The 25,280-nt window shown below is 37.6% G+C and overlaps 1 protein-coding gene across 2 annotated transcripts in view; it reads right to left on the reverse strand.

Annotated features, from left to right (window-relative positions):
- The window catches only part of ANK2 (ankyrin 2), a 308,584-nt gene that overhangs the window by 23,477 nt on the left and 259,827 nt on the right, over positions 1 to 25,280 (reverse strand). For both annotated transcript variants that reach the window (XM_044681396.1, XM_044681395.1), the window contains 6 exons: positions 23,565 to 23,597; positions 21,298 to 21,319; positions 11,785 to 18,045; positions 10,054 to 10,128; positions 7,839 to 7,970; positions 7,184 to 7,330 (listed from right to left, as the gene is read on the reverse strand). In XM_044681396.1, coding sequence (XP_044537331.1) covers positions 7,184 to 7,330; positions 7,839 to 7,970; positions 10,054 to 10,128; positions 11,785 to 18,045; positions 21,298 to 21,319; positions 23,565 to 23,597 — 6,670 coding nt within the window. The remainder of the gene's footprint in view (positions 1 to 7,183; positions 7,331 to 7,838; positions 7,971 to 10,053; positions 10,129 to 11,784; positions 18,046 to 21,297; positions 21,320 to 23,564; positions 23,598 to 25,280) is intronic.

Below are 25,280 nucleotides of genomic sequence, written 5' to 3' on the forward strand. Positions count from 1 at the left end.
TTTTGAGACCCAAAAGGAGGGGAAACATCAACATAATTATTGAAATACTTTGAAAAAGTCTGAAAATATGTGCAATGTGTAACACTTTGTAGGATAAGAGTCAGATGGCAATGGATTTCCCCCAGCCCCTGATCAGAGCAGAAGCAGGTAAACTTGACTGGATGGGAGGGGCAGGAGCCTGTGAAGTACTCCTTCACCTCCCCCAACACTGGAATCAGTTGGAAATCAGTTAACAGAATAAAGTAAAACTTAAAAACTTCCCCAATAGCATAAAAGCCCCATAGAATGATACTGTCATGGCCATCCCTGATGGTACATAGGCCAGAGCTTCTCCCAGGGGTATGGTCAGCCATTGTCATGAGAAACTTCTATAAAAAATTGAGGAATTGTAACAAGCCAGAGGTTTGAACATCCTCTCCAAAGACTGTAAAGCAGCACTGAAGTGTTCCCCAGCATGACAAGCATTCTATTAAGAGGGTTAGCCATGATGTCACTTTTGAACTCAGGTTCAAAAAATCCTAGGCTGGCTGGCCAAACTATAGGATTAGGGTCAGATGGCAATGGATTCTCCCCAGTACCAGATCAGAGGAGAAGCAGGTAAACTTGACTGGATGAGAGAGGTTAAAGTGAGGGAGTAGAATCTTCCTCCACCCCCACACAGTGAGCTGTTAAAATCAGTTACTGATATCTTTCAGTCAAGCAATGGAGGCTAGAACTGGCTAGGTAAATTCAGGATTCAAGCTGGTAATGGTAGAGACTAAACCCTTATGATAATATCTTTCTCTGTATGTATTATTTCCCCACAGGATAGAAATAGGTGAGGCTTGATTTCTTAAGGAGCAGCCCACTGGCTCTGAAGCTAGGGTCAACTTCAGAGTCACTAGAAAGAGGAACTTGGCTCATGGGAGATGTGAGTATCACCCCAAATTATCTGAATACAAGCTCTATCATTCACAAACTAAATGAATTTAATGATTACAGGGAATCAGTTTAAGGAAAGAGGAGGGAAGGTAATCTGGCTAAATCTGCTTAAGGCAGGCTAGCAACACATTCGGGGATGGGGTGGGGTTTGAGGGGGGAATATATATTGAATGGCTGAACTCCTATCTAAGCCCCTAAATAATCTTCCTTCTAAAACCTAAACTGCTAAACCGAAGGTAGACTGTGATCTTACTTGAAGGTCTATCTTTGTGGCTAGCTAGTAAAGGAGCCCCTGGCTGTCAGTGACTGAATTTCCCAGTCCAGAGCTACACAGATTGTCCCTCTGCTCAGAGGCAAGAGCAGAGTCCAGCTCCTTGCAAGAGGGGTGACCTGGCTTTTATACCAGGACTCCAACTGCCCTTAACTGTCCCCTCCCTTAAGAGTTCTGGGGGGCACTATGGAATTCTGTGATACAGCTTGAACCTCTTTCAGAAACATGGATGCTACAACTTGTGGACCTCCTACCTCCGCAAAGGGTGGGAAGGTCCTCTCATCTCTTTTTTCCAGCTAGGGTTATTCTTCCTAAATTTGTAACATTCACTTTGTGGGGTGGGGTTCTTTCCATTTTCATTGTGGTCACTGGAGCTATTGTTTTCTTAGCTCTGCTTACTTCTCTCTGCATTAGTTCATGCAGCTCATTCCATACTTCTCTATATTCACCACATTTATCAGCACAGTGATATTCTATTATATTCGTTACATTCCTGTACCACAATATGAATAATCATTCTCACGCAATTTTGCTTTCATACTTGCACAAAATTGCTTTCAATAGGTTGTTAATAGTTTGCAATTCTTCATTTGAAGACTGCTTGCTTATCTCCTGTCACCACTTATCCATTGGGAAATGGCTTTTTTTAATCCTAATATCTTTATATATATTTATATCCTTCTATATTAATTTTATTTGTTACAGGGCTAGGCAATGGGGGTTAAGTGACTTGCCCAGGGTCACACAGCTAGGAAGTGTCTGAGGCTAGATTTGAACCTAGGACCTCCCATGTCTGGGCCTGACTCTCAATCCACAGAGCCACCCAGCTGCCCCGGGGAAATGGCTTTTGGGTCTTTAATATATCTCTAAAATTTCTATATGTCTTGGAGAACAAACCTTTATCACAGAAATCTTATAAAAATATTTTTTCCTATTCGACCATTTCCCTTCTTGTCCTAAATGTATTAATTTTATCTATGCAGAAGCCTTTCAGATTCCTATAAACAGTTATCTATTTTAATTTTTGTAATTGTCTCTTTTTCTTATTTGGTTAAGAATACATATAATGCTATTGTGCTATAAGACATGATGAAGAGAATGAGTTCAAAAAAAGACTGGAAAGATTTGTATAAACCAATAAAAAGTAGAGTGATCAGAAGTACATAATTTATACAAAAATAACATTGTAAATATAATCAGTTTTAAAAGACTTAAGAACTCTAATCAAGACATGATATAACATAACATCCACCTCCAAAGAACTGATAAATTCAATGCAAATTGAAGTCTCTTTCTATCCCTATCAGTCTCTCTGTCCGTCTTTCTCTGTCTCTCCCCCTCTCCACATGTCCTTCTCTTCCTCCATCTCTCTCTGTCTTCCTCTTCTCCGCCCTCCCTTTCTTCCTTAAAACATGGGATTTTGTTTTATACCAGTGATGGGCAAACTTTTTAAAGAGGGGGCCAAAGGAAAGGAAATGCTCATCTGTCAGTCTTTCTAAAGCAACTCTTTCAGGGGCAGCTGGGTAGTTCAGTGGATTGAGAGCCAGGCCTAGAGACAGGAGGTCCTAGGTTCAAATCTGGCCTCAGACACTTCCCAGCTGTGTGACCCTGGGCAAGTCACTTGACCCCCATTGCCCACCCTTACCACTCTTCCACCTATGAGCCAATACACAGAAGTTAAGGGTTAAAAATAATAATAATAAAGCAACTCTTTTGAAGTTTCATTGTATTGTATCCTACTCATTGTATTCGTCAGATTAGGAATAATGTCGTTGGGCCAGATAGAACATTTCAAGGGGCCTCATCTGGCCTGCAGGCCCATCACTGTTTTATATAATTTTATTTATATGTATATATATATATATTTATTTATAATGTATTTTATTATTCTTGCCTTCTGAATAAGGGGGTGGGAAAAGAAAGAGAAAATTTAAAATGGAAAATAAAGTGTTGGCCCCTAGCTATGAAAGGTGTATGGCCTGCTTCTCTTCTAATTTTTTTTAATAGTATGATCTTCATGGTTCCTATATTTAATCACTACCTTCTCTATTCCTTGCATTTCTCTCTTTTTTCTTTTGTCTTTAAGTATTTACCCATGGTTACATGATTCATGTCCTATCCTTCCCCTTTTCCCTCCCTCCTCCCAGAGCCAACAAACAATTCCATTGGGTTATACATGTACAGTATTCAATCAATACCTATTTCCATATTATTCATTTTTGTAATATAGTAATCTTTTAAAAACCAAAATCCCTCAAACATATGAGGATATAAACAAGTGATAAATGTTTTCCTTCTGCATTTCTACTCCCACAGTTCTTTCTCTAGATGTGGGTAGCATCTTTCTCACAAGTCCCTCAGAATTGTCCTGGATCATTGCATTGCTGCTAGTAGCAAAGTCAATTACATATGATCGTCCCACAGTGTTTAAATCTCTGTAAACAGTGTTCTTCTGGTTTTGCTCATTTCGCTCCCCATCAGTTCATGGAGGTCTTCCCAGCTCATATGGAAATCAGGCAGTTTATCATTCCTTATTGCACAATACTATTCCATCACCATCATATACCACAGTTTGTTTAGCCATTTCCCAATCAAGGGACACCCCCTCATTTTCCAGTTTTTTGCCACCATAAAGAGCATAGCTATGGATATTTTTGTACAAACATTTTTCCTTGTTCTTTGCATATCTCAAGGAATCAAAACTTCCAGGATACCTATTTTGAGCTAATACCTATGACATTATTTTTTTGAGCTTGCCCCCAGTTCTATTTCTTCAATTTATACTTCACTTTCAGAATAAAATGCAAATTCTTGGAGGCATCAGAAAAGATACCAACTCATAGTAGGAAACATCTCTCATTATGCCACCACTGAGAGATGTTCTGTTCCTTTAACAAGCTAGTACCAGAACTGGCCTGTTTATTTTATTTTCTGAACCTTTTTTTTATTTATCTTTTTTTTAAGTGTATCACTATTACTTCCCACTAACTCACTTTCTCTCACCTCCCCCACCAAATGAAAGCCTTCCCTTGTAATGCATGTGGCCAAACAAAACAGTTGACCACATTGACTAAATCTGAAAATGTATCTCATTCTGTATTTCCAATCCATCATTTCTCTGTCAACAGAGAATGGGGAAAACAAGTTCATCATCAGTTTTCTAATGTCATAACTGGTCATTGCCTTGATCAGAGTTGTTATGTCTTTCAAAATCATTTCAGGAAAATTGTTCCCCTATTCTATGCATTTCATTCTGCATATTTTCAGACAAGTCATCCAAAGTTCCTCTGAAAACAGAGCATCTTCCCAATGGGTTCTTGGGTATCATCACAATATTTAGGCTATATCATTTCTCTTTCTTGTTATGTGACCAGCTCACCTTTTCTGGTCATATATCTTTTATGCCATTTCTGGTGAATGAATCACCATACTAAACATGGTGCAGATTATTATGTTCTTTTTGTAGCTACAGATGGTTTTCTGGATCGCCGAGTTTGATATTTTAAAGAGAGTTTTAAAGTATAGATCTGAGCATGACAACCCTACTCAATAAACTCTAATGATCCCTTTAGCATCAAATATAAACCTCATTATTTGACATAATAATAACAAACACATATATCACTTTAAGGTTTCCAAAGCACATTACCTGTGTTATTTCTTTTGATCCTCATAGCACATTCTGGGCTTTCTTAGTCACACTAGTTTTCTTTCTGTTCTTTGAACATGATCTCTTATCTCCATGCCTCTGTACTGACTCTTCCCACGCCTGGAATGCTCTTGCTTTTCACCTCTGCCTCTCAGTTTCCCTGTATTCCTTTCAGACTCAAGACCCACTTTTCTTAGTCCCATCAGTTTGTTAGTGTGTTTCTGATGTTACCTTCCATATTCTATGTATATATCTTGTATTTGCCTATTCACCTTCATGCATCTTTAAAAACACTTTCCATTTCCCCAGTTGTTAGACTGATGTCTTTTGATTAAATCTATGTTGTATTGAGGTAACTATGTAATATTCTGGGGCTCAGGACATTAATCTAATGTTATCTTAAGACAAGCAGGCAGCTAGGTGGCTACAATGGATAGAAATTGCTGGGCCTGGAGTCAGGAAGATTCACCTCTCTGAATTCAAATCTGACCTCACATACTTACTAGCTGTGTGAACCCTAGGAAAGTTACTTAATCATTTTGCCTCAGTTTGCTCATCTGTAAAATGAGCTAGAGAAAGAAATATCAAACCATTCTAGAACCTCTCCCCAGAAAGCATCAAATGAGGACTATTTAGACTTAAAACAGGACAGTATGATGCTGGATGATGCCCACTTTTGGTAACCACATATAGCTTCCCGTTTTATATCTTTATTTGATATTGATAGTCACTGGAACATTGGACAGTTTTTCTGTGGTTGCATTAGCCATAGACTCTTTTATTATTTTAACCTATGTGCAAAAGGCATTTTGCCTGAGCACAACCTTTAAAATGGCATTTTGTTTAAGCAATTCAAATCCTTTGAAATCAACAAATACAACAGGATTTTATATGCATTAAACTAAAATCATCTGTGAAACAATGTTAACTTGTAGCTTTTGTCTCTCCTCTGGTTAAGGAGAGGAAAAGTCCATTGAGTGGGGCCATTTTTGGATTTTTCTGGGACTAGGATGACAAATCAATAATTATTAGAAGATGTTAAAACTATCCTAGAGAGCATCTCTTATGATGATCTGAAACATGAGATGTTCCTGTTTTAATTTGACATTAATTATTTAGCTGGATTCACTGTGCACCCAGATTTAAATATTTCCTGGTGCTAGTAATGATGGCCTGTATTATCTTAGTCAAAACTGTGCCTCATAAAATGAGCTTTTATAAAACACTTTGTTTAAACAAAGTGCCACGAACATTATGGTTATAGTTGTTATGATGGACTTTGAAGATGAGAGTACTTGGAGCTCTAACTGCACTGATCAACGATTTTGATAATTATCTGATAATACTAAATAAATACTAATTGAAAAGTGTCTCTATTTTCTTTACTTCCTTAAGGTTAGGGCCAAAAAAAGGCAGTGTTTGATATTTAGAGCTATTAACTAGCAGACAAGCTGACTCACACTCTCCAAAATATTCTGATATTAATAAAAAGAAGATTAAAAATAGATTGTATTATTTGCATCAATATCGACTTTAGAGTACTTAAGAATCCTTTTATTGGGTCACTTTTATCAGTTAAGAAGGATGGAGCATTTTCTTCTTTGCCAAAAAACTGTCTTGTGTTTAGCCATAACTTGGAGGAGGGGGGCTCTTTGATCTCTCCTAGCCATAATGCTCAGCCTTCCTCATCTACTAGGCATAGACAACATAGTAAAGCCAGGACTGTACGATTTTTCTAGGCAGTAGCATTTTTCTATTGCTAAGCTCTTTGGCTCTGAAAAATTAAATGTTCTAAGTAAGATCACATTGTTTGAAGGTAGCCATTTTACTGTTATAAAATCCATCACAGACTTCAAACAGGAGAGAGATTTACATTATAAAAGATTTCATTTCACAGTAAAGAAATCCTGATGGAATTAGTTTCAAAAAATGAAAGTACTTTTTACATATATGAAGGGCTGGTCATAGCAAAGAAGGATTAGTCTGTGTGATTGTGTTTATGTTTGCCCCCAAGGAACATAATTAGGAACAATACAAGTTTTAAAATGCCAAACTTAAGTTTGATATAAAAAAATTCTTAGCAATTAGAACTATTCATTTATGGAATGGGCTGCGTCTTGAGATGTAGCAGGTTTTTTCCTCATTTCAGAACTTTCAGTCTAGACTTGATAGTCACTTGCTGGGCATGTCACAGAGGAGGTTTCTCCACAGCTATGGATTAGACTAAATGATCCCTGTCATCCCTTCTGAATCTGAAATTTTCTAATTGGTTAGAACTCGGAATTGAAATCTTTGATTAATTTCAGAAAGGAAAAGGAGGGAAAAAAAAGAAGAAACATTACCTTCACTATGGTCCAGTGCAATTGTCTGCTCAATCTCTGCATAACTACGACTAGTACGTTCTTGGAGAGGTTCCATGGTGCTAGTTTCCATTAGGTGGACAATATCCATTCGATTGATCTTAGTTAGACACTCAGTGAGGCTATTGTCTATGGAATTAGAAAAGAAACATTTAGCATAATTGAGCATTTGTTGCTGGTTTAATCTTCCCTTGAAGAGTGTTCATTGAGTATCTACTGGACCTTTTGCTATAATGGAAGAAATGAGTTTACCATATTGGAAATCACTAGATAATTAAGGGCTAGTGCATAAACCAGTACAGGAGAAATATGTTAGGGCCATAGATACTAGAAGAATATAAAATGAAAGAAAGACAAATATGGAGTGAGCGTTAATCAAGAGAATCTTCCAGGAAGAAGTAAGTCTTAAGATAGGTCTTTAAGGAAGTATAGGATTTTGATTATCAGAAAAGAGGGGGAGTTTTAATGTGTTCTATAGCATAAAAAGTCTGAATATTCAGATTGAACAGCAAATATGTGTGAACACAAAATAAACACTATAAATTCTGTTCATTGATAGTGATTTCAAGTTTGTGTATTTATTTGTTTGTTTATTTAGTTATAAAATACATTGTTTTGTATGTTCTTCACTGCTTACCTGTGGCATGTTTACCATCTCTTTCAAGCCAGTATTTCAGTAATGCATGACTCTGGTCCTGTAGGGAATTGGGGTTCTCAATTCGGATTTGGTGAATTTGTTCTTCTGTGAAATCTAGTTCTCTTGCTAATTCTAGGAAGGAGAATAGCAGTTCATCAGTTTTTTCCCCCTTCTATTTATCCCAAGGTTTAAATCACAATAGAGATTTACAATGGATGTGATCAATTAATACATAATTCCTCTTTGTCTTAATCTGACCTCAATAGAGGTCATTAGTGTTTCATTTCTGTTCATTATCAACATCTACACTGTTTTTCTCTGGCAGTTATTTTTCCCTTGATGTTTTCTCTTAATTCACCACCAGAGAAAAGATGGCCATTTTGAAGTAATTAAGAGATTTACTATATAATCAGGTTGTATGTATCAAGCTAAAGAGAATCTTCCTGTATATTTAGAGTCTTGCCTTGTCAAACCAGTATACAGAAATACCAAGTGGAGGATAGACTTTGCCATTTGAAGCTCCTTCACTGATGATCTTAGAATTCGGGATTCTAGGATTTGTAAGGAAAAATAGGCAAGATTTATGATGCTTAAAATACAATTTTTCTGAAATGGAGAGAATTTTTATGAGGCCTTTCTTTTATGGTCAAAGTAATCCAATTAAGTAATTGTGAGCCAGTTGCTTGAGATTCCCACCTCAAAGGAGCATAGTTTCTTGGCAGTCTTTTTCTGTTTTCTTTCAGTCTAGAAAATCTCTTTGAATGTTGTTCAGAACAGTATACTTTAGTTCAATTCCCACTTAGGGTTACTTAGAGACTGATTTATCAATGTGTTTCAAGCAGTGAAAAGATGTAATGCCACTATATGTTTCAATAACAGGTCTGGGGGAATGTATCAAAGGTTTCGTTCTGGAGAAGAACCAATTACTTTGAGTTCAAATGCAGCCTCAGATACCTACTGGCTATGTGACTTCAGGAAAGTCACTTAACCTTTCCCTTATCTGTAAGATGAACTGGAAGAGGAAATGATAAACTACTCCCATATCTTTGCCAAGAAAATCCCAAATGGGGTCACAAAGAGTCAGACACGACTGAAAAGCAACAGTGGGAATAAACATTTCACAAAGAATCATGGAGTCAGAGCTGGGAAGGAATCTTAAAGGTCATCTAGACTGATCATCACATTATGCAGTTGAGGAAACTCATGCTTGGAAAGATTAACTGATTGTCTAGGATCATACAACTAGTATGTATCTGAGGTAGGATTAGAACCCAGGTGTAGAATCCAAGTGCTCTATCCATTAAACTACACTGGACAGAAGATCCGGTTCTCACACTAGTTGCATGATAGTAGGCTAATCAAGTGATTTCTAGCCTCAGTTTTATTATTTGTAAAGTGGAAATAAGAATCACAATAACTTTACTTTATATGAATACTGTAAGAAAACTTTTAAGTTTTGTAAACTTTTAAGCCCTTTATACATGTGAATTATTATCATTACTACCTACATGCCCAATGTATCACATTTAATGTGGCTACCAGTGACAGTCAGATGATTTGAAATTATACAAGTCTGATCAGGGAAAAAAAGTATACTGCATCACCAAATCTTTGAATTGTTTTAAGGAGAAAAGAATAATATTTCAAACTGAGTGTCTCAATGTAGTAGTTTATATAAATAATGAGAAGGACTGAACATATAGGTAATCTGACTTGTAATAGTTATAATTAGGATAACACATGAACTTTTAAATATACATTTAATAATATTGCTTATAATCAAAAAGACAAAATCTCTGTGATTTTTCTTGCTATATGGAGTTTAAAAATTAGGAACATATTTTTGGTTTGGTTTGGTATTTCTTTTTTTCAAAAGTCAATATTTGCCTGCGCTATACATTGGCTTCCTTTCCTTATACTTCTAGTACTTGGTTGAGAGCTTGGCACATAGTTGGTGCTTAATAAATATTTATTTGTAGACTGATTCATATAACATTTTGAGACAAAGTTAGCAATCTTTCTTAAGTCTTGAAACAAACAGTAGATTTTATGAAAATTAGTTTTGATGGGTATTTCTAAACCTAGTCATTTCCCAAATGCTCTGTTTTCCACTTCTCCTAGGGGGATTCTATAGTCTACCTTTTCCCTCCACTGAATATACACAGTATTCAAACCAGGGATTTGTCTGTACAAAAATAAATTATTCTCATTTTACCTGTCCAACTAAAGCCAAGATGATCAGCGATATGAGCCAACCTTTCTTCAATACGCTCTTGCTCATCCTGCAGATCTAGAGAAGGTCAAAGAAAGAATAGCCACAGGTTGTCTATGATACAGTAAGAGAAAGTGACAATATTGAGACATCACAAATAAGGAAACTACTTTCCTAGTATAATGCTACAAGGTTGCTTTTATGTTAAGAATCATATTTAGTCATCTCCTGACCTGAATTCTAGGGAGAAAAAAAAAAGACAAACCTAAAAAGAATCTCTGAAAACAGTTGCTTCCATGGCTCTTTCATCCGAAGTGGACATCATGAACATCTATTTTTTTTTGTAATCCTTAAGTTAAATGATATTAAGTGACCTGAAATCATGTTGTCTCCCAAAAGGAGGCCACCTCAAATTCTTCTCTCTCATAAGGTCCACAATGGATTCAGAACAGGTTAGTGGGTTGGGAGAACCTAGTCATATTTCGCACACATGATCTTGAGAATGGACTTCTATATATTATCTTCCTTGAGAAGTCTTGAACCTCTTGATGATTAAATGAAATAATGAATTTAAAAGCCCTCTGCAAATCCGAAAGGAATGTGAGTTGCTATTATTGCCATTAATGCTATGCTCTTGGCATTCCAATATCTTGGTATATTGCTAGAACTTCCATGGTCATACGTACATGAAAATGGTTGTTAGTTTTCTATTTTAGCACAGTGCTTGTCTGTCTGTATCTTTCCCACAACCTAATATATCTGCTAATTCACCATTCATATTTTACAAGAAATAAAATAAAATCCCCTTTTGAGCACATCATTGCTCAAACCCCAATCAGGAGTTTAGATTACTCTTGTGAATCTCAAATTATTTTAAGATTATCCTTTTTTTAATGAATGATCTGAAATTTTTTTCGTGGCTCCTGCTAAGAATAGTTAAGTTTTTGGAGGATGCCTCCATTCTACCTAGCTAACTCATTTTCCCTTTCTTACTTTGATTTGGTTTTGATGGGTAATCCCTCCCTCCTAGTCAGTTTGAGTCTTGCAAAGTTTGAGTTTTGTCTCCTCAAAAATCTGTTTTGTATCACATTCCCAATTATCTATTACATATATGAAAAGCATGTGAGGTTTTTTTCTTTTACCTTTTCTTTGTTTGCTTAAACAGTTTAGCAGTAGTAACCAACCTTTCTGTATCAAAAACACATCCACAAGAACTGGAATTTCATGATATGTGAAATCTTCTTGAGCAAATTGCTTCCTAATAATTACAAAATTGCAGGTACAAATGATTTTAGAGTGCATAAGAGTGAGAATTAAAAAAAAAAAACAAAGTACCCTTGACTGCCAAATAAAATTTAATAAAATTTGATTGTTTCTCCATCGGCAACATTGTTTAATGTAAGGCCAAGAATATTACTTCAGAAAAAGCAAAACTCAAAACTTGCATGGCCTGAAGTATGTAGCAGCTACACTAAAGGCAAACTAAACATTGCCCAGTTGATCATAAATGTGAACGTTTTCCATAAGCATTCTCATTATGCAATCTTGAGATTGTTTTTCACGGACAACAAGAGTCTACAGAGAAAGCACAAAACACAAACAGCTTACACAAGCACATTAACCACCACAGAAAGCTAAAAGAAAATGAGACACAAATCACCAAAGGAAAAGCAAAAAATATATATAAAATTCATGACATGCGTAGCACAGGGAATCCCAGTGGCTGGCAAATACCTTCAGCATGATCATGGCCATTGTCATCAGGAATGCGCTCAATCAGAGTCTCAATGGACTCATCCCAAATGGGCCTGGTATCAAAGATGTCCTCTCGCACTGACTGCTCGGTCTCAACGGGTAGCACATTTTCAATTACAGAAACTTCCAGGGCACTGCTGCTTTCATCGTCTGATACTAATTCTTGCTCCCTCTCTGACTGGGTAAGCCTATCTACTAACTTGGAAGCTTCATCACTAATCTCCTCAAAGAACTCTATAGAATTTTTGTAAAGGTCAAAAAAATGTTCCTTACTATCTTTTGTGGGACTAACAGACCTGCAGTACGAGGAGGTGTTTCTGCTTTTAACTGGCAACCTTGAGGAAAATGTCTTTGGTTGAAGAGATCCCTCATCTGTTTCTAACTCAAGCTGGGTTTCTCCTGAACTCTCTCTGGTCTCTGATTCTACCTCACTACAACTCCTAGCCTTTACTGAACTCTTGGTCTTTGAGTCCCAAGAACTAGCATCAGATTCAGATTTACTCCGATTATCAGATCCTTTGCTTATTGGGTCTGGGGGTTGAGAAGTCGTTGTCTGCTGCTCAGATGTCTCTGTGTGTGTAAACTGCTGCTCAACTCTTTGGAAGGAAGCTTTGATGGGGATCTTAGACTTTGGTTTTGTTTCATCATCCTTACTTTCATCATTTGGGCTGAGTGCAGAATCCTCAGAAATGGAACCCTCACTTTCTAGGGCTGGCAGTTCTAGGGATGAAGCTGGTAGAGTCCGGACAGGAATTTTGGACTTGCTTTCAGCAGAAGGCACGTTCTCTGTAGCTCCAGTTGGTATTTCAATCACAGATTTCTGATCCTCGGGGGAAGAATCTGGTGAATCATCTTCTCGTTCAGAATAGACAGATCTGGTGACAGTAGAAAAATCTAACTGAACTTCTGTGATAGGCTCAGAGGTGTCAGAACAAGGCATCTGAGCTGTGCTGGACACACTGGGCATGTCACCAATTTCCTGAGGGGAGAAAGTCTCAGTTTCTGTAGCATCTGTGGAAATAATTTCTTTTGTAGTTGATTGAGAAGAAGCTGAAATTCCCACTTTAACTGGAATTCTTGATGTCTGCTCAGCTTTGGTGGCTCCAGTATTTGCAGAAGCTTTTTCTTCTACTCTCTCACTCAAGTCTTCTGGTGGCAAATCTGTTTCTTGTGCAATTGTTTCCTCTGCATCTACCACTGATTCTGGCAATTTTTCCAACTGAGAAGGCTCCACTATGGTCATCCCTTCTTTTATGTCTTTGGATAAAGTCTCTTGGCTGGTCTGCTGCCCAATTTGGAAAAAGTGGAAACTTTCATCAGCATAGGTTCTTTTGGTCATGTCAATGGCACCACTTCTGGTCATTTCAAACAGTTTTCCTTCTTGGAAGAGAAAGGGATTTTGCTCACTTGTAGGTGTCCCCTCTTCAGTTGGAGTTCTAGCAGGTGTGGTGTCAGGTGTTGTACCCTGTGACTGCCTATCTACCATCAGTCCAAAAATCTTTTGTTCTTCTTCTTTCACTCGAGCCTCGAATGCTTCATCGTCTTCCCGTATTTCACTCCAGGAATCAGAATCCACATCAGTTTTGGTGATGATGACTTTACTCCTCTGCTCACTGGCAGAGGCAGTAGTTTCTAGGGATGAGGCAGTGTCACCAGTTTGCAGGGAACTTTCTTGTTTTGATTCTATTTCCATGTACTGGTCTTCAAAAAGTGATGTTTCCTTTGAAACAGATCCACTAAAGGAACTCTCTACTATCATATCATCGATAGAGGATTTTATAGTAACCGAATGAGCTTCAGTAGAAAGCAAGTTTCCTGTCTGTCTGGTGATTGTTTTGGTCCTACTTTCTTCACTAGAGAAAAAGTATTGGGAAGGGACATTTTCATAAGGGCTTGTGATCTGCGGGGCATACAATTCATCAGTGTCAACTGAATCGGTTACAGGGACACCTGGGGACAATTTACCTGTCTCAGTAGTAATGGATGGATCTTCAGTAGGAATGTTCTTGGGAGAGCTCTCAAAACTGTCATCACTTTTTGCCACACACACTTCTGTAGTTGAGGAGATGGCAGAAATATCTTTATCTTGTTCCATTTCATCAGAGGTTGAGCAATGGGAAACTGAGGGCAAGATCTGAGAGCTTTCTTCGCAGGGACAATCTACTTTGGTAGATTCAGCTCTGGCAAAATCGCTATCTTGTTTTTGTCCTGCTATATCATTCTCAAGAATATCTTGATGATTTAATGATTCTTTGTGGGCTACCAAATCTTCTTCAGCATCATCACTAGTGGAAGTTTGGACACCTGGATGGAAGGGAATGTCTGGCTTAGTAGGACTGCCAGGTTCACATCCGTGTCCAGTACAAGTCTTTGCTCCAACAGTTTCTATCTCCTTGACTGGATCAGAATGTAGAGCCTCTGATTCTTCATCAGAAATGGTATGTCTTTCCTCGGGAGAAGGGGATTCAGAATCTTTGTCCATTGTTGATTTTTCTGGTTCTTCCTGTGTTTCTTCTTCCATTTTGAAAGTGTATTGCTTAGAAACGATGGGTTGGAATCCTTCTTCAGGGCTGGAATTAGAATCTATGTCAGATGGAAGTGGAGAAGGAGGCTGTACTCGGATAACTGGTTCCAGTAGGAGTCCTGAGTCAACACCCTTCTTCAACTGAGTCAACTCAGGTTCACTCTCTGAAGATGAAGATGTCTTTCTGCTTTCAGATATCACTACTACCAGTGTGTCCCCTTCCTTTTCCTCACTCCCCATAGACTTTGGTTCTTCTGCTGCAACTGTCCTGTCAGCATCTGGGTCAGATCCTGGAGAGGACTCTTCCTGTTTACATTCCTTTTTGCAGTCCCTCTTCTGTTTGGCTTCCTGTTCAAGCTCATCAAACATTTTAATCTTGGTTACCATTTTAAACATTTCTTCTTCAGGGGTGAATCTCTTCTTTTCTCCATTTTCTGAATCATCTTCTTCTGTACATTCAGGGATGACAGCTGGCTTAGGGGCATCAGCATCAGTTGCTTTTGGAGTGATTTCATAACTAACTTCTTCTGAACTAGGGGTGTCAGGAGAAAGAGGACTCTTTCCAGAACTCTCCATCAAAGAGGTTTGTTCCAAGCTATCATCCTCAGCACTACCATCAGGGTCACGAAGAAGCCTCGAACGCACGGAAGCTAGTTCTGTGAAGACTTCGGCTTTGGTGGAGGGTGCAGGAAATGGAATGTGACCTGTCAGGATTCCAGGTTTCATCTTTGGCTCAACAGGACTGCTTTCAAGGGAATCACGGCAAGGGGATTCCTTCAAAGGACTTGGCTCCAGAGAATCAGGGGTTTTGTGGGAAGAATTATCTTCTAGAACTGGACTTGCTTCCAAAGAGTCTTTGTGACTGATTGCCAATGACTCATCAGCTACAGGGCTGAGTCCTTCACTATCATGGCTGGGAAGAGAAAGTTCTAGTCCTTGGGGGCTTCTAACAGTTCCACGGTGTTCAGATTCTGTCTCCTTACCTTCCTTTACAGAGGAGTCCAAGATTTCCTTTTTCTGGATGGGTGTGTCAGAAACCTCTGAAGTTCTTGTCAGAGCAGTGTGTTCAATGGTGGTCGATTCTGTATCCTCATCACCAGTTTGTGTCAGGGAGGTTGAACTATCAAGCATCAATTGACTTTCATCAGTAGCTTTCTTGGTAATTTCTTCTGATGCTTCTTTGGGTACTTTTGTACTACAGCTGCTGGTGCTCATACAACTAACTTCTTGTCTGTCTCTAGAACAGTCCACATCTTTTGAAGAACACTCATCAGTGGGCTTCATAGCCTCATCAACTACTATAGCATGTGGCTTTTCAGAAGCTTCAACAATATCTTTGGTTGTAGAGGATTGTTTTGTTGAATGGGTTTCAGTTGGCCCATCTATCACAGCAGAATCCTTTGTTTCCCCAGTTTGCTCATCAGTTTTCTTTGGTGAGAAAGAAAGGCTTTCGGGACTTGTCTCAGGAGTCTCTGCGAGCCCCTCATGCTTGTAGCTTTCTTCTGAGCTAACTTGAGGTGTCCCTTCCATGATGCTTCCACATGGAGAATCAACCACCCCTTCATGTTTAAGGCTTTCACAGCTGCCGTCCAAAGCACTGCTCTGTAAAGTCAGTGCTGGTAAAAACCCATCCTTCATGTAATCAGATGGAAAAGTGGCATTGAATGGACTTGTCAGCACTTGATCTAAGTGGACCTGTGCCTTTTCTGTGTTCTCATGTTGTCGGAACTGTTGGTATCTGTCATTGTCTTCTAGTTCTTCCTTAATGACCTCAGAAAAGTCAGTTGAGGTTTTTCTGTCTGGACTGATCTGAAGATCAAGGTCTCCCAGTTCATCAGCTCCCTTTCCCTTTGTAAAGGCACTCTCTTTGGGGCTTTCTTCCTGAAGCACTGAGTGAGTGGGTTCAGTTATTTTAAGACCCAAGCCCTTCTCCTTCCCTCCAAGTACATCTTCTCTCTTAATGCCTCCAGAGGAAACCCGAGCTCCTCTCTTGGAGTCAGGAGAAGCTGTTGCCTGAAATTTCTGGCCTCGTTTGATTGTCTGACTGTCTGGTTTCTGGGGGCTTTCTTTCTGTGTTAGTGCCTGCCCCCTCTCTTTTTCTAGCCGGGCTTTTCCTTTCTCTTGTGGCTGTTTTTGTTTTGTTGATTTATGCTCAAATAATCCAGCTTTATGTTTTGATGGGTCCTGCCCGGATTGGAAGGCTTTCATCAATTCTCTGACTGACATTGTCTCTTCAAGTCTTTCTGTTCTTGAAGATGGGGAAACAGGTGGGTGCTTCTCTGTTTTTGAGGAGGGTGAAACAGGTGGGTGCTTCTCTGTTTTTGAGGAGGGTGAGACAAGTGGATGTTTCTCTGTTCTTGAGGATGGTGATACAGGTGGATGTTTTTCTGTTTTTGAGGATGGTGAAATGGAAGAGTGTCTTTCTGTTTTCCCAGAGGGTGATATAGGTAGGTGCTTCTCTATTTTCCCAGAAGGCGATGCAGACGAGTGTTTCTCTGTTTTCCCAGAAGGTGATACAGGTGGGCGTCTCTCCATTTTGCTGGATGGTGATACAGGTGGGTGTTTTTCTGTTTTCCCAGAAGATGACATAGGTCTGGCTGAGGGTGATATAGGTGAATGTTTCTCTGTTTTAGTTGAGCCCGAAACAGGAGGATGTCTATCTGTCTTAGTGGATGGTGAGGCAGGTGCATGTCTTTCTGTTTTAGCAGAGGGTGATACAGGTAGATGTGACCTGTGAATTGTCTTTTTAGGGACCTCCTGAGCTATACCCTCTTTACCTTTCACCCTGACAGGCAATTTACTGCGGCCTTTCTGTTCATCTTCTACTCGTTTCTGAAGTGCCTTTACTTTGTCTTTTATAGAGCCAATAGGGGTTTCTTCTATCACTGGGGACACAGCTCTGACACTGGGGACAGCTTCAGGCGCTAAGCCTGATTCCTCATCTAATGACTCCTCTGAGCTACCTTTCTTAAGGTCAGTTGTTCCTTCACTGGTTTGTAACTTTCCCTCCTTCTGCTTCTGCTTTTCTTTTAATTTCCTCCTCACTGGCTTCTTTATCCCCAAGGTTGGTCTGTGTGGTTCTTGTGTACTCTGTGTCTCAGCTTGCCCCTCCTTTTCTGAGCTCCTGCTAATAACAGTAGCCCCAGATTTTTTTCCTACTGAATCGTGGCCTGTTTGTGGCCGCACTTCATGATGAGCCTCATAGGAATTTAGATCATCAGTGAGATACTTCACTATTGCAGTTTGGTCTTTTTGAGCTTCTTCTTTTTTCCCTCTTTCTATTCTAACCTCTACACATGGAGATTCAGTGACTTCTAAAGGTGCCTTTTGCTTAGCCTCTTCGATTTCCTCATCACTGACAATAACCCACTCTTCTTCTACTAATTCTCTCCCTGACTGAGACTTCTGAGTCAGGCGTTCTTCTCTGGTGCATGTTCCACTTCTCAAAATTTCATTCACTTTCTCTAAGTCCTCCTTAACTCTTTCAACAATTTCAAAGGGCTCGCCTGGCTCTTCATCAGCTGCCTTCACCAACTCTTTCACCTTAATAGAGCCTGTCTTATCTGAGGCATCAGTTGTCAAGATGGCAGTCATCTTGATCAAGTCTTGCTTCATCTCAGAAACTTCAGAGAGCAAGTCCGGACTCGCTAGGACGGGAACTTCATTAACGAGGTGGCTTTTCACGACAGATGTTTCTGTAGATTCTGTCTCATCGTCTTTGACGTGAACAAAAAAACATTGAAAGTAAAATGGAAATCAAAAAAGATATCGGAAAATGTAATCAGGACTGAAACAACAAAGTCTTTGGCTGCAGTGGTAGGAAGATCAACAAAATGGGCTGGGGATGGTGGATCCACAAGGCCTCAGGGTACAAGAGCAAAGCAAAGCTAACAGAAAACAAAACTGAAAAGGAAAATGAGCAGGAAATAACTTGCTTAATTTTCTCATCAGAGCAATCCACACATACAACACCGAAGCTATAACAGACAAAATCAACGAGACATTAAAAAAGGCCACAAATCAAAACAATGAAAAACGCAGTGAAATTACACAGAGGTATCTCAAGATTGTTCAGATGTTACAGATCAATGTTCAAATAAAAAATAAACAAGGGGGAAAAAAAAGGTGATGGGGAAGGAGAAGCATTAGAATTGCCAGAAAGTTGATTTCCTCTAAGAGAAAGCCAGTGGTAGCAAACTGTCAGAATTACATTTGAAATGATGTTTACTGTTTTAAGCGCCCAAAACAAAGGATTCTCAAGTTCTGTGTGTTCAATTCTGTTATATGCAATATATTAGCTGTATTATGTACATCAATCTGAGTTAGCTGCAAACCGGCATTTCATCTAAGGGAAACACACACCTAACAATGAAACAAACATTCTTATGTTGAGAGGCGCGGGCCTTTCCTAGGAGCAACCTCCTTGTTTAGACAAATAATGAACAGATCAAAGGAAGGGGAAAAAAAGAGGAAAGGGAAAAAACAAGGATAATTGTGAATCAACTTATATATGAGTTGAAAGATAATGGATGGCAACCCCAAAATCAGAGACATTCACACTAGACACACGCACTGTTTATGTAAGCCAAGTTATTTCCATGCAAAGCAAAGATGTGGCAAAATTGCTATGAATATAGCCTTATTTCAAAGCACTGGCAGGAGAATGGTTAAAAATAAGAGAGTTTGTTAAAAAAAATATTGTGGTGAAGCATATTTACTTGCCTACAAGTCAATATGTAAAATATTGGATGTAGGCAGCTTATGGCATGGACAAATGTGTAGACATATGAACCAACAATGACAAAGAAATTTTGAAAAATAGCCTCCAGTTAAATTGACAGAGGAGTTTCCAAATAGAAATAAATTTTGCTATGTTTTGAAATGTTATATTCAGAGTATGTTTTGGTAACATATGGTTTGAGTTTATCAAGAGTATACTTTGCTATTTTAAAAATACATCATTGGCAAATATGTACTTTTATTCAAAAATAAAAATTATAATGCATTAAATCACTTAGGGAAAATTTCTTTTGTTACAACACTAGAAGAATCCCCTTCCATAAGTGAGGTGAAGCAGCCTCCTATAGGACAGAGACTGACCCCAAGTCAGCAAGACCTACATTGGAATTCCATTACTTGTGGGCAAATCGATTCATTTCTCTAAGACTCAGTTTCCTCATTTGAAAAATGGGGGAAATAATATCACATACCTCACAAGGCTGTTGTGAGGTTCAGATGAAATGATGTATAGTAATATTGTAAAGTCCTTTACAAAATTTAAGGGACTACATAAATGTTTGCTGCCCTTTTCATTGATACCCCTACTTCTCTCTCAGGAAAGATTCCCTTTTACATACTAGTGCCAGGGAAGGACATGGGGAAATGAGGTAAAATATCTAATAGAATCAGGGAAAAATAATATAGATCATTTTAGCAAAATATCTTCTACTTCAGAAATTAGCCTTTTTTAAAGTGATTTATTCTAAGTAATAGATAGAGGGCAGGCCTTGGAATCAGGAAAGCAAATTCAAGTCTAGCTACAAGAGGCTGAGCAAGTCACTTAATCTCTGTCTCAGTTTCCTCATCTGTCAAATGGGATATATGATAATAGAGATAATAATAATATAATAATAATATCTATTTCACAGGATTGTGAGGATCAAATGAGAGAGTGGTAAAGAACCTTGCAAACTTAAAGCATGCTATAAATGCTAGCTATTATTATTTCTTGAATTGTCCCTCTTTTTGAAGGATAAACTGTCAAGGTAATCCTTCAAAATAATATTTCCAATAATGGTTATTTTTAAAAGTTTGAGTAATAATTCTACCCTTTTAAAACAAAATGAAAGCAAGCACCAAACCAAATAAAGTCAGACATCTTCATTAAATGCTACAAGGAATATTTAGCATGAAATGCAATCATATAAAACAGAACCAAAAATGCGTTGGGACTTTTTTTTTTAATCTAACAATTTGTTGGTAGTACAAAAGGGGCATAAGAGGGAATATATCATTTGATATAGAAGACAATCAGATACAGCTTGAATTAAACAACTTGGGAAATGTAAAATGTTTTCAATCTTTTAAGTCTGAAATGAGTTGTAAGGCAGCTCTGTTATGGAAGACTTTGTAAAGAGGAACCTTGGTATGGGAAGAAGGGTAGCATAGAGCCCAGAACATAATGAGATTTTGATACAGTTTACTTATTTGGCTGATCAACAAAAACTGACAATCACCAGGGTCCCGTCCTGTTTTAAGAATTTATAATTCTATAGTTCCCATTCTTAAAAAAAATCCCTCTGAAAACAGATCTAACTGGAGGTTTGCTCTGTTATCCAAACACATCTCCATACTAAGACATCCTTTGTCATCAGTTGGCTTTGCCCATTGGCTTTGACTTGTTCATTGTTGACTTCTGTAAATGAACAAGAACATTTTTCCCTCACCATACCCAAGGCCATAAGCTTAGTAATACTTCACCACAAAAAGAGAGATTGCATAGCCTCAAAAATTCCAGACAGTATCACTTTTGTGCATACATGCATCTATATGAATAGCGAGTTCTACTCCGAAATCAGTAGTTGGACCAAAAAAGTGATACTGTCCATTCACTAAAAATCAAGTGTCTAAGTTGTAGCAATAAAAAAGACAAAACATAAAATGGTGGGATGGGATTCTAAACAAGCAGAACAGCGTAGCAGGGTTATCAGGGATGTCAAAGGAAAGTGAATGCTTAAATGAGGAATCATTATACTTTATTGCTAATTAGCTCACTGATTAGATATGTTTGTAATTTAACTGGAAAGCTGCATTTATAAGTATAAATTAATGCTTAATAATGATAATATAATTTAATAAAGTTATTATCATTGTTAGTAATGGCAACTAGCTTGCATTTCTCTCTCATGCTTTTTAAAATAAATTCATAGCCAGCTTTCATACAAACTCAATTTTATTTAAAATCTTACTTTTTTCTGATGTCATATCGATCTGAAAGAAAACATACATAAATCGAAATGGTTACAAACAGTGCCTTGTCTCAGAGCCCCTGGTGTGCAAAAAAGCCTGTTACCCACTTACTATACAAAAAGGGATTAGGACAGGCTTTAGGAATGACTATATGGGCTGATTTGTGGCCAATCTTTCTTATTCTTGTTCACCTGAATCAATATAATTTCTCTATATTCTGCCCAAAGAATTGAGTAGTGAGAAGAAATAGAAGGTGGTAATGAGGTGAGGCTTCAAGTGGTTTAAATGCTCTGCAGAGTCTTTCTCAAGGATCTAGGTTAGGGAAGAAACCAATGGACTCAAAGAATTCTGAGCGTCAGAAGTAATGTTTATGGTGGGGGAAAAGTAGGGGAAAACTGAACTTGACACTAAAGACTGAAGGTAATTTTGTTGGGAAAAAAAAAAGTTAAGAAAAAGGAATGATGCCAAAGAGGTGAATCTACTTTTTGGTTTTGCACAGTGTTTTTACTACAATGAAATCAGCATGATCCAGATTTTCAAAGAATGTGATTTCATTTTTGTTGCTATTGTTTAGAACTGATTTCTTTGGTACAGAGAACTCCCAGATGAGTATATTCCCTTCTCCTAAGGCAGGTCTGCATTTTCTCTACAACTTGATCATTTGGAGTATCATTTGAGACGTTAAAAGCTTAAATGACTTGCTTCATGTTAGTTGATTAGGTCCGAAACAAGCTGTCATGCAGACTTGTGATTTCCATAGATTAATCACTCTTGATACCTTTTCCCTTTCACCTACTTGGAAGGATTTTTAAAAAAATCTCCAAGTTTTACACATTAGATTGTCATTGTCATTTTTATAATGTTCTGAATAGGTTTCCAGTATTTTTTCCTTACAGGAAATATGAGGATTAATTCACAAAAGGGTATATTTCCATTTCTCAGAGGTTTTGTTAAGGCTGAATTTCAATAGAAACAAAGAATAATTTTTCTCACATTTAATATATATGATTTTGCACGGTTAATGACTGTCATATTTAATCATCCCCCTTTCCTTATATCACTCAATAATAAGTGGAATTGAGAGCACAGAAGTTTGGTTGATAAATTAGCTATTAAAAAGCCAAACATATAAATGGTTCTTCCTATCTTTATTTTCACTTCTGCAATGAATAGTTTCAGGGATTTCTTACATATCTCTCAATCTTGATACATTTATAAAGTATACATCATATACATCATATACTTGATACATCATCATAAACATACTTATTTTAAAAACTGAAACAGCTAAATTTCAATAGATAGGAATTAATTTAGTATTTAATTGGCACAAATATCCATTTTTCTATAACTGGAAATTTTTATTTAAAAAAAATCCTTTGAAACATCAGGGTTTTTTTATCACTCCTAGAAAGAGAATATTAGAACTTGTGCACAAAATAAGATTTTCAGTTTGGGACATGGCCAATGTAGAATTTTTTTTGCTTAACTGCATTTTTATAAGGTGTTTTACACCACCACCACCACTCAGTAGAGAAGGGGGAAGGAATAAAGTAGATACTTAATTGAGAAAAAAAAGGGATTTTTAAGTCTCTGAGATATTGGTTCTGGTCATCAAACTAATCAGGAAATGCCTAAATCAGTATTGTGTTTGTGTGTATGGCCTCAATTTTGGTTGAAATCTCACCACCATATGAAGCTGGGGCATCTGGGCATTTTACATATGTTTCAAGAACTTATCTTAAGGGTAAGGAAGGATCAGTAGCTGCTAATCTGAGTTCTCCTACCTCAGCCTTCCCCTCACCATCTCTCTTTCCAAAGTGGACACCAGCCAATTTTTTGGTTTGGAAGTGTCAATCTTTACCTTACATTCTGCCCCAACTACAAAGGCATAAACCGTTTTCAGAAGAGCTTTTGAATTTTATACTGTTTGATGTTCAAAAACAAAGCTGTCAAACCCCATCTTAAAATAAGAGTCAACAATACAAAAGGGGTGGATCTTTTCCTGGATACTGTTAAGAGCGGTCACTAAAGAGTTGATGGTCAGCAAAACAAATATCAACAACCTTAAAGAAGACTACAGAGAAAGTCCTGGGTGACCTGAGCCTCTAAGAGAACCACTTCAATCCAGTGTCTGCGAAACAGAAGTAGGTATTCTACTTTGAGGCTATGGGGAACAATTGCTTCATATGCATGCAAGGTCCTACTTGTTAGTGATTAGAACACTGAGAACAGCCATGAGCGAGTGACAAGGTAGCAAAATTACCTCTTCCTCCTGTTCTGGATCTGATTCTGACTCCTTGCAGCCCCAAGATGCCATGCAAAAGGAGGAGAAAACAAAACAGCAGGAAAAGCAGAGACCATTTAGATACAAAGAAGAGGAAAATACCCTACTGGCAAATGCTAACAGGCAGGTATTCAGAGCATATTTTTTACAATAAAAACACAGGCAGAAAATAATTAAAGAGGATTAATGTTTATGCTGAAGTCCATAGATCAAGAGACAAAAAAAACAAAATTATAGTTGGCTGCTAGGTCACTTATAGGTCTCAATGCCTGACACAAGAGGTGACGTAATATGTATACCATAGGAGGAATAAAAACAATGATAGTTATATATTGTATCAGATATATTTTGTATGATTTTTCATTATGATTCTATGGCTAATATTGTTGACCATGACGCATTCTATTCATTAGAGATGGATTATAAGATAAATAAATATATGTTTTAGATGGCTCTGTAGGCACATGCTGAAAACAACTTTAGCATATATAAATATATATATACATATATATTAGTTTTAACTTCAGTTAAGCATTGCTACTTCTATAAAGCAGTATATAAACAGAGTGGAAAAATAACATTTGATATATATTTCTCATCTTGTTCAGTTATTAGTATGCAATTCCAAGCACTAGGGATTAGTTAGGATTACATGTTGGAGATGTCTTTTGACAAATATATATATATATATATATATATGTATATATATATATATAGTACAAAAACAGTAACCTCTGATATCTGATATTCTATGTATTGGGGCTTTCTCTATTAAATAATACAATAATAATGGTAGAAATTGAGTAGGTAACTCCAAGGCTACATAAGAGATTGAACTGTCTTATGAATCACAAGAGAAAGATTAAGTGATGTTTTAATAATAGAGAGTACATTTGATTACATCTAATTGTTCAGATTCATATCATCCACACGTGGTTGTTTTATACTATGTTAGTGGATTAAAGAGAATACATTTCCTACTTTTGGTAGGACTACCCTGAAATATAACTATGCAGTGATAAGGAATCTGGTCCTAGACAGCTCTGCTAATGATGATTTGCACTTAACTGAGACTTCACTCTGAAGAACTTAAAAGTAAAGAACTTCAGAGAGAAGGCAGGCAGCTATCTAAAACATCTTGTGTTAGGAGCAAGTACCTATGGGATTGTCATTTTGTGAGAAATATAAGATTCTCAAAGTTTCCTCCAGGAATACTGCATCATGTTGAAGTACAGCTGAAAACTTCCTTGAGGCAACTAACATTATGATATATTATATACATATGATTATATGTATATAATATGGGTGTGTGTGTATATACAAACTAACATTATGATATATTATATTATATATATATACACACATATATATATTATGGGTGTGTGTGTATATACAAACATACTCTTCTTTCCATGGTAGGATGAACATATCATGGGATTTTGGCAGCTAGGTGGCCTAGTCAGGGCTGGAGATAAGAGTCCTGGGTTCAAGTATAGCCTCAGACACTTCTTAGCTATGTGACCTTGGGGAAGTCACTTGACACCTATTGGCTAGCCCTTACTTTTCTGCCTTGGAACCAATACATAGTATTGATTCTAAAATGGAAGGGGGGGGGAAGAGAAGGAAAGCATTGGGAGAGAGAGAAGAGAAGAGAAGAGAAGAGAAGAGAAGAGAAGAGAAGAGAAGAGAAGAGAA

The sequence above is a fragment of the Gracilinanus agilis genome, chromosome 6 (genome assembly GCF_016433145.1).
Source record: "Gracilinanus agilis isolate LMUSP501 chromosome 6, AgileGrace, whole genome shotgun sequence".
NCBI classification, from domain to species: Eukaryota; Metazoa; Chordata; class Mammalia; order Didelphimorphia; family Didelphidae; genus Gracilinanus; species Gracilinanus agilis.